Consider the following 10,405-nt stretch of genomic DNA (forward strand, 5'->3'; position numbering starts at 1 on the left):
GTTTTATACTGATTAAAACTTTGTGTGTACAAAGTACCCAATGCCTATTTTAGTAGGGCGAGGAATTGACATTACGACTTCATCTGATCAGTGTCGTGGCAGACCAACTTGGTTGCCAGCCAGATAACCCTTCTTCCTTCGATTTCTAGTTGAACTCCGTTTTCCTGGAAATTCTGAAATGACGAAACTTGTCGGACTTATACTCGTAAACTTTTGGGGTTTGACTGGTGATGACAGTTTCTGTAACGATAAAGGACCCTCTTGCGTCCAAAGTCGACAGACCAAAGTATCTAGAACTAAGAATGTTGCCGGTCTGGATATACATTATGATTTCGATTGGTTTTTATAAGATTCTCGTTGCAATTTTATGTCATCTACAGTCTGTAGAGTAGCCCGTCATTTCCCTGGAATGGAGGGTAGATTGGCGTCCGGGATTATCACCAAATAGACCGAACGCTTCACTCTGTTTCGTTGATTCTGTAAAACGAAGTGAAGTCTGAAGCAGGCAATTTTTGCATGGAGACTCCAATACAAAGTTATCCAGAGTCAAAGGCTTAAGATCAATCGGTTTGTCGAATATTGTAGTTAGGGGTCCAGATGTGATTCAGCCCTTCAATAGTATGGTCATTGAAAACGCGCATCTAATAATACTTAGCCCTTGCACGGTTGCTTCTGTTGGTCGATGAGGTTCTGAGCCTATGTATACAGGTTTGAAATAATCCTTTACTGTTCTTGAGAATGGCCGTGATATTGGCACCAGCGATGTTGGCAGCTCAGCCATGAACTGCTGATTAGGTCTTGGCTTTGCCCAGAAATAACGTTGGAACCAATGAACAATTCGAAGTTAGACTGGATCAAACTTTCCAGAAATTACCGCCGTGCGGTTAGAATGCCGCTTTCTCTTACAAAGTCTGCCGTCATTCATCATCTCGTTCAACTGAATTTTTCCCCTTCTGTTTGATCAGTGTCAGATGTCCTTTTAGAGACCTTCAATTGCAGCCCTTCTCGCAGGTTGGTATCATACCTGTTAATCCTTAGCAAGTTTCTTGTGGTTCACTCTAATCGATCTTAAGTTAGCAGAAACATCTTGTCGACGTCCACTGCCACCACATACCGCGTCGTTTGACTCCATAGAATAATTGACCTAAGATTGTCCAAGATGTATTCTACGTCCAATGCATCGTTTAGAATGATTGCCGAGGCCCGTTTTCGTTTGTGTATGGAAATCCGAAATTCTTGTAGATGCACCTATGCCGCCCAGTCAATAAGGGTCTGCAAACACTTACAATGTTGGACTCGTTGATGACTTTCGGTTTAGTAGTCTAAAATCATCCATATGCTGCACGAGCTCGTGAGCAAACTCCCAGGAAACATGAATTTTTTCTGGGCACTCTACCTGGTTTCAGCTACAAAACTACTCAACTAGCTTTAAATTATCGCTCATAATTGTTTACGTATCACATTTGGTACAAGCACACCACCACGGATGTTTAGCTTATGAACTACGTAAGATGAGAAGTCAGACTGGACACACCCGACATTAATCTAGAAAATGACGCTGCAGGATTTTTAGTAGTTATGTGGCATAGATTTTCTACAGTTCGGAATTGGCATTTTCATGACCTCAGACCATTATCTTATATCCTGCTTTCATGAGCTGTGATTTCTACTGGCAGCTTCCGCGATTCAGCTTCAGAAACTCGTTATACTCATCGTTCAGACCTGAACTGCAGTTGTTCCATGCGCTCGAAATAATATTCCTTATCTTCGGGTTGCTTACTCGACCTCTGCAAACAGGTTTTGTTATCAAATCTGCGTCATCTGATCTAGCGTACCTTGCTTTTCTACACTATTAAGGGATTGACCTACCTTCGAAATGTTGCTCATAAACTGTTTTCTTTTCTTTTCAATTTCATTACCTTCTTACCCGTTTCATCCAGGCACATGAATGTGATAATTTCCAGTTGTTTTCCATGCCACTCGGAGTTTGCTGGCATCCATGTGTGCCCAGCGTTATTTCCGCCGCTTCTATAATCAACGATTTATTTCTCTTCCAGTCCGTATTTTAACATCAACATTTAATTCCCAGGATAAAAATCTGTTGGTAACTTTAAAGGTATTCTTTCTTCATCGCTATGTAGTGGTTCCACATAGTATCAAGATCGCTGAACGGTTTGTCTTCTTGTGCATAAATTGGCTTGTTTTATTCATTAGGATACATCAGGGACGCTAGAATGAAATCAGCGATTAAATAAAAAAAATCTTTCTATCATTAGTCATGCCCCAAAACAAAAAGATATTTCTATGAAATTCTAAAAAATCTATGTATTTCTGTGAAAATCCGCGAAATTTTCGTGCCAAAAATCTGTCATCTGTGAAAAAGATTCTGTGATCAAAAATTGTTTTTAATTTATCAGTGTGCAATCAGGCTGCCTCAACAACCTATTTCTGCAACCTATGTGCATTAACTGTACACCTACCGGCTCATCGTGGCACCTGTTAGTCTGCGCAGTGCTTTATGGTCACACCTATGTCCGTGCACCCGGTTTCCCATGAGCGTTATGACGGCTCAGAGGCTGTTTGCTCAGAATTACATACATATCTACTGTTTGGCACAAGTTTGGTGCAGGGAGTGTATAATGTTATCATCTAGTCTGTCCAATTCCTTGGGAAATCATCCTACCACCACGTCATAGTGGAGAATATCGCATTGTTTTCGTTTCTTTCTCTTCCTAACTTCCTTTTTGTCTCCTCGGTCCGAAGCGGATCAATCGACTATTGAAGGGTTTGGTAGCAGGAAAATCCTATTTTTTCTGCTATAATTGTTCTGAGTAAATAGACGAATGAAGGCATTTCAAAGTTTCACAAAAAGAATCTGCCCATAAAGAATTTGGGAAATATTTATCCGCGATTCCCCATAAAGTTGAACAGAATGGCTATCTGATTCCACTCGAAGAGATCAAATCGACCCGAGAAGGCAATTCAGCATTTCTACGAACTTAGTTCAGTTAAATAATCATGAAAACAAGTCCTGAATAATGATCTGTCCTTTTGGTGCCAGTCCTGCATTCCCTTCTTGAACTAGCCCCATACTCAAGATTAAGAGTCAATTACTAGCAGGATCCACATGTCCCCCACCCAAGCGAATCAATCTATTTACTTGTAAGTAGGAGCATCATACCAACCAGTCAAATCTATTAGAATGGACCATGCCAGTCGAAGGCCACAGGCCCAGAGCCATCCCGTACAGTTCCTGAGCTGTTTAAACTGAAATTAGATATGTGCTAGTACTACTTACAGATTTCATTTCAGTGGTAATAAGTGTCTTATTTCCTCTTGTAAAACTCGCTTACACCGTCAGTCGATTGTCTCATAAAATCGAGGTCCCTATCGTAGAATCAGCCATTTTCTTAGGAACTCGTACATGAAACGCTCAAGGACCTTCAACAGCAGTTCGGCCTTAACAAGCGGTAACGCCGCTCGCAAACTACCGAACAGGGATTGAGACTCAACATCTGATGTTACTCCAAATGTATGTGATCCAAGACACTTTACACTAGACTCACAGTTCTTTATTTCCCACAAAGAATATTTGACCAAAAATTATTAAATGAATGTGTTACTTTACAGAAAAAGTTGTGATTGTGGTAACACTGGCATATATACGATCATTTTGCTTTCAGTTCCGGTTACTGTTCGATTCTGTCGGTGAATTTTCATGGCCACACTATTTCTACTTGATGTTGTTGTACCACCAATGCTGCAAACAAACAGTGGCTGTCCCCTAGTATTCTACAAGCGCTAGACCATCATAACAATTCATGTCATCCATGTATATGATATATGACCGTCAATTTACACTGCCTGTAGCTTCTCGTTTGCGCTGCATACAACAATAAATATACTTAATTTTTCAAACCAAAGGATACATCGTTACTCCACTCACATCGAGCTGGACAAAAACATATTTTTTTTATGTCAGCACTAGATTGGCATTGCGCTCAGTTTCGTTTCATTTATAAGGAAACTTGGCCTTATACCCCCTGCTCTATTACCGATAATATGCGATATTCGCCCAGAAAATGTAAACCATTCAATGATAAAAAGGATTATCGGAGCATTACCACGTTTTCAGCACTTTATATCACATCTTAGGGTGCTTACAGAGTGGCCGCGATAAGCTGAGCTGGGGCTGGTACTGACATTAGAGTGCGAGAAACCTGCTTGCAGCATATCAAATGGAGCCTGTCAGAGTAAAAGTGGGCAGTCGGAGCAGATCAGCTCAGCTTTCGCTCTGACATCATCCCTTTGGTTTGCAGCAAGCAGCAGAGCTTAAAAAAATGATATCCCTGCGTGAACTTGAAAGGAATCGAAATTCAATTCATGCCCGCAGCGATGAATGAAACTTTTGGTTCGTTTCCCTCGTCATTCGTTCTTTCGATGCAGCTCATTCAGGTTCGAATATGTTCGGTTTCAGAAGCAAACTGAATTTTGTTTCTATGCTAGCTCTGAGAGGGATTATTGAGCAAAAGTGCACCAGATAGATTACGCAGTTCACTTATGTTCGATAATGTAGAAGATACCAACTTCAGCCTTCAAACCGTCCACATAATAACAAATGAATGCCTTGGTTGGTTAAGGAATTTATATTTCCTCCGCATTCAAGCATTCGATTCTGCATGAAATTTTGGTCAGTTGGAAAGTTAATGAATGGAAAGTGAATATGAATGTTGATTTCGGTAAATACAAGCAGGAATAGTTAACTGATTTTGAAATTTCAAAGCACTGGCAAGCAGGTATCTCGCATTCTAATGTCAGTTCCAGCCCCATCTCAGCTTCTCGCCGCCACTCTGTACGCGGCCTTATACATATTTATAGCAACTGTCTGAACAATTGGATACCGCGTTAAGTCGCTCTAATATATAAATTTACTTTTTTTCGGGCAATTTTCAAATCTGCTTCCCTCGATTCGGTTTAGGCCCTTTGCTCAGTTTACCATAGAAACAATGAATAACTTACCTTATTTTACGGTCCACCAAGCGCTCACCTTAACTTTTTCCTTTACTGGCTTTCATCGATTCATTTTGGATATTCGATCACTTGAGCTCTAATTCACAATTCTACAATGCCAAATTGTAACTTGCCCAACCAATCACTAAAATTCCTATTTTCTAGCTTTTATTTTTAATTCAATCGAGGAAAAACGCAGCCGGAACGATCCCGAGAAAAAAAAAACCTTTTTGCATGAATAAACTAGCGAATATCAGCTTCACTATAACCATAAGACATTTTCTTCAATTAAAATATAGCACTTCTGCTGCAAGTTATGTATTTTCCACGTTTTTTTCACAAAAATATCAAGCGAACAGCGAAAACAACGCGACCGATTGTTCAACTTTTGAAAACCAGAAAAAGACAGCGTTGTCGGCGCGTCCCTCTAACTGCCCATAAAAATCCCGGTAGGGCTGCCCGATATCACCAAACTATCCGTCGCTCTCTTTCACCCCTATCAGAAACTATCATATACTGCAAACCGGTCGGCCTTTTCAGCCTCACAACTTTTTGCATTTGCCAAAAGAGAAAATATGTGAAAGGCGAAAAAATCGCCATCCGCATTTCACCCAACAAGTCGCAAAGACGTGTACCCATTCCTTCGCCAGCGCCGCGAAAAAAAATCTAATTGGAACTCTGATTAGCCTAAATTTTCCGTACCTTCAGACTTCAAAGTTTACCGCGGTACCGCATACAAAACACGCACAATGTCGGTGAGTAGATTCTGTTTAAATTAAAAGTGAAGATGTTTTCTTCTGGTTCAATATTTAACCTTGAGAAGCATGAACAGAATGATAGGTTAACTTCCTTGAAGCGGTAAGGGCATCCCCACCGGACGAGTAATCAACAACTTTCTATTTGCTTATAATTATCTACGAACAAAAAAAACTCAGCATCTTCCCATCTCCCAAAACAGACCTTCGAGCAAGCCGTCGAGAACGCCAAGATCCTGAAGGTGACCCCACCGGATGCGGATCTGCTGATTATTTACGGTCTGTACAAACAGGCAACGGTCGGCGATTGCAACACCGCCAAACCGGGCATGCTGGACTTCAAGGGCAAGGCGAAGTGGGAAGCCTGGAACGGGCGTAAGGGAATGTCCCAGGATGAGGCCAAGCAGGCATACGTCGATAAGGTGGCTCAGCTGGTCGAACAGTATGGTCTTCAGTAAGGCGCTGCTGCTGCTCGGGCCGACGACGACGAGAACTACGCCGTCTAGCAATGGTGAATGGTGGTTTAATTAAGCACAGATATTCTTCGGGCAAGTGGGGAAAGGTTAAGCTTCCAGACTTTTTAGTGTTAAGTTTATGGAATGATATTTTTTTCGCTCGTAGAAACAAAACCGCATGGACTGTATTTGAAATACATTTATTATTCGATTTGTAACGCCTTGGAATAGGAGAATATTTATATCTAACAATAAATTTAATCAAAAGATTAAATGGATACATTCGTTTTTTTTATTGCTCAAAGCTTTCTTTATCTCTCTCGATTTATATATTTGGTTTCGGAAGCCTTATGCGTTGCCTTGGATACGCCTGGCAACTGGCTAAGGGCGGCTTGAGGTCAAAGCTTACCGAGTGTCATTAGGTATTTACAAAACATTGTGAAATGCTAGCAGATGCTGTCAAGTCTTTAGAAACCTTACAACGGCTCGCATCTTGCGGTGAGACAAATTTCTTCGCAAAGTAGGCCACGTCACAAGTTGGAAAATTGTGACAAATGAATTTTTGCAAGCGCTGAATCATGCAATACTGCAGTGCGAAGTTGCTCCGTTTGAATTTACTGCAAATCACAAGAAATTGGCTTTGGACTTGAGATTGTTAATCGTTTTAAAATATAAATAGAGTTGGAAAGAAATCGCGTCAACCAATTTCAAATTAACGATTAGCGAAGAATATATCAGAAACATGTTTTTAGTTCCTGCTACCTACTTCAAAGATAACTTTCCTTTACTATAATTACCTAGCACCTCACTAACCACTCATCGCTCCACCCCCACCGGCACCCTGCGATGACCCGGCCGAGACTCTCCGTTGTCGTTCGTAAAACTCCTGCGTTAATTCACTCAAATTTCTCTCCAACGTTTCCACCTCCTCGAACCGCAGTGCTTCCCGGGCCTGCCGGATATAACCCTTCACGATGTTAATCTGATCAATCAGTGGATCGGCACTGCTCGAGACGGTAACGTTTGCCGCCTGATACCCACTCCAATTGTCCGACGAACTAATGGTCGCCGTCGTCGATGCCACCGCCGCCGCACCATAGTACCGCCCATTCGTCATCTCCGCCGTGGATGCCGTGCTGGAACTGGAACTTCCATTGTACGGCTCGGATTGCAGCTCGTACTTTTCGTACGCTTCCAGGGCAAGCCTTCGCTCCCTTTCGATTCGTCTTGCCGTTTCCTGCTTCTTTCGTAACTGAATTTTCTTAATTTCTTCTTCCGCCGGTAGCGGTGGAATGGAAAGCATTTGTTCCTTTATGTATGAAATGCTCGACAAGCGGATGGCTTTTTTTAAAGCTTCCTCGCGACTTCCCGGTGCCAACGGAATGGCTAAAATCGTTTTACTAATATTATCAATCCGTTCCGCTGCCCTGGCCATCTTTTCTCGCAATGCACTGGCATCCGACAACCGGTAAATAGCATCTCCCTCGTACAGACTGTGAATGATCCGGGAATACATGGGAATGTCCGGTGCGATATCCTTCTTTTCCTGTAGCAACCTGTCGTACAATTTCGTGATCAAGGGACGATCCGAGCGGGAATCTTGCATCTCTTTACGATTCATCAGCAAGTGGAGACAGTGTTCGCACACACGAAACCCAGACGATTCGCGATCTTTGCCTGTCTCATCCAACGGTAGGGTCGTTTTCGGGGGTTCTATACCCGGACTAACGGGTTGAACGATGCTCCTAAAAAATCACTCGCTTAAAATTTGAAATTTTAGTCAATTTAAGAAACAGCCTACCTCGCTTCTTCGAAGGACAAATGAAACGAACACCCATCGCACATAACGGAACCGCAAACCCGGCAGTGATGCTGCCTCCGCGTTAGTCCAAAACTTTTCGCACAGCTCGGACACAGCTTAACCAACTTGCCATCAATCCACGGAACCTTGCTCTGCTCGTGCCGCTTCCTCGCATCCATCTCACTCGGCAGTCCGTCCAGCAGCTTATCCAACCGGATGATCAGTTTATTCGTCTCGGAAGCGTACCTCTCCAACCGGGGATTCCTCACCGCCCTAAAGTAGCTCATATGGTCACAATCCGTTCCCACCAGCTGCCCAGGCAGGAGAATCGGATTCGCAACCGCTACCGCTCGTTCCTGTTTACCACCCACCTGCAGTGAACTATCGAAACTACGAGCCAAATCATTGGCCGTCTCATCCAGGTTGAGTATTTTCTTCTTCGCAAAGCTAAACATCTCCTTCAACGACTTGAGCAAATCCTGCTCCTCGGAATGTTCCTGTTCGACGTGTGCGGTCAGTCGTTCCGGTGTCTTCAGATCCGCCTTGCAGATCGGACACAGGAAACCTTCCAGGATTTCCGAATCATCCGGTGATCCGAGCAGTAGCAAACTGCTCGAACCGGACGAACCCGTCGTCGTCGTCGTCATCGCTGGTAAGGTGGAATGCTGCGGCTGATGGTCCGCCGGATCGTCGAATGGGTTGGACATTTTCGCTGCGTGTGGTTGGTTAACGCCCCCCTTCTTTCTTTGGGCTAATTAGAGGTGACTATTTGGATGGAATGTGATAATTTTAAGGACCGCTGGGCGGAACGACAGGGATGCTGCGAAATCGTTTGGTTATTCACTTTTTTCGTGGAGTACTAACCTGAGCAGTTCTCGGTATTTAATTAGGTTAAATTGATAGTGAAAATGGTGAATTTAAATTTCAGGAACTGGATGATGGGTGTAATAAAAAACTGCTATTGATTTTTGACGTTTTTCCTCCTGTGATTTTTCTGCTTTCTGTTCGTAATGTTGATGTCTGGAATATTAATGTTGGAACACAAAAGTAAACAAATCACAAACGAAAGAATGGAAAAGAAACGTCACTTCCCGGGATTTTATTACAAGGGCCGTACTTTGGGGTATTGCATACGCAGATTGCAAAGTAGATCGGAGTATTTAATTTCGAATTTATGCAATTATTGTTTAAAAGTTGTCCTGCTGGAGCTGCAGAGCTTGGCCCTCGGAAGGGATCCCTACCAGAATCCCTAACTACAATTGCAGATGCAACGAGAAATGTCGCCCACTAAAACACTGGATAAGGTAAATTGCAGCGGGCAGTGATTCTGATTGTGATATTTAATGTACGGTTCAAGTGTGCATGCGGTATAGGGACGATCGCGTAAGAATGAGCGTTTATAAGTTCGCGCTTGTGACCGCGTTGATCAGACTATAAGTACTGAAGTGTTAACTTTATCAGGGCAATTTGTGTTTGCGAAATCTTGGGCATAGTTGTGCTTAGATGATCGTGATTGCCTGTTCGTCTTTGTGTATCATCGCGCAGGGTTCGGGCGTTTGTGTGTTAACGAATTCGATCGCATGTACAAGTGTTTGTGTAACTTAGCGTGCGTAAACTCGATCTCATAACCGTGTTGTCATTCGCGTGTGATCTTGAATGATCATGCGGATTGTGAATACTTAATTTTCAGCGAACGATTCAAATATAGGGGCAAATCACTCTAGGAATGAATAACAAATTTGCATCTAATTAGAAAAAATGCATTTAATTTCCATTTTTTACATCAACTTTGCACTCCCTTGCAGAAAAATGTTTAACAGACGTACTACGCTGATCCTCTTTGTTCGACGTTTTGATGAATGTAAGGGTTGTTTTTTGCACACAGAAAAAATATGCAGAGTTACCATACCTTCTATTCCCGTCTCTTTCATTCTGCTGTGATTTTTATGCATTTTCTAGCATATTACTTCTAGTAAGCATTCAATGAGTGAATAGATCGAATATGTCCAATGCATAAAACTTACAGCAGAAGAAACGAGAGGCAGTGTTCTGTCGATGAATAAATAAAGTTCCGCGTGTAGGGTTTTGATGTCTTACATGCAGCGCAAAATACATTATAAATTTCTATATTGATGGAGAAAAATGCATTTAAATTCGTTGATTTTCAAAAATGTATCACAAGTGATCTGTCCCAGATGCTAGAATATAGTTTATCCCCATTTCACAATAGAAAAATTAAAAAAATTGAGTTCAAAATTAATCAGTTACGGTTTGATTCATTTTCGGGCGTAGTCCAACTGGATGTATAGAACTAGAGACTCCGATCCGGAGGGCTCTCTGTCAGCATCAAAAACACTTAAACACTGTCTGAGGCCAATGCACGA

The 10,405-nt window shown here is 42.2% G+C and overlaps 2 protein-coding genes across 4 annotated transcripts; one reads left to right on the forward strand and one right to left on the reverse strand.

The window, feature by feature from the left end:
• The first annotated feature begins 5,576 nt into the window (after positions 1-5,576).
• On the forward strand, positions 5,577-6,498 carry LOC131692607 (acyl-CoA-binding protein). Its single transcript, XM_058979766.1, has 2 exons — positions 5,577-5,765; positions 5,969-6,498. The coding sequence occupies exons 1-2, from the start codon at positions 5,760-5,762 to the stop codon at positions 6,221-6,223; spliced, it is 261 nt and encodes an 86-aa protein (XP_058835749.1). The 5' UTR covers positions 5,577-5,759; the 3' UTR covers positions 6,224-6,498.
• LOC131692590 (rabenosyn-5) lies at positions 6,405-9,037 on the reverse strand. 3 transcript variants are annotated; one of them, XM_058979754.1, is made up of 3 exons: positions 8,886-9,037; positions 8,022-8,786; positions 6,405-7,965 (listed from the first exon to the last, which is right to left on the reverse strand). In XM_058979754.1, exons 2-3 carry the CDS (start codon positions 8,726-8,728, stop codon positions 7,029-7,031), a joined length of 1,644 nt encoding a protein of 547 aa, XP_058835737.1. In that variant the 5' UTR covers positions 8,729-8,786; positions 8,886-9,037; the 3' UTR covers positions 6,405-7,028. The 3 variants fall into 3 exon arrangements, with proteins under 3 accessions (XP_058835737.1, XP_058835729.1, XP_058835723.1); XM_058979746.1 differs by having other exon boundaries at positions 8,022-8,820; XM_058979740.1 differs by having other exon boundaries at positions 8,022-9,037.
• Positions 9,038-10,405: the final 1,368 nt, after the last annotated feature.

This window comes from Topomyia yanbarensis, chromosome 1 (assembly GCF_030247195.1).
Source record: "Topomyia yanbarensis strain Yona2022 chromosome 1, ASM3024719v1, whole genome shotgun sequence".
In the NCBI taxonomy this organism is placed as follows: domain Eukaryota; kingdom Metazoa; phylum Arthropoda; class Insecta; order Diptera; family Culicidae; genus Topomyia; species Topomyia yanbarensis.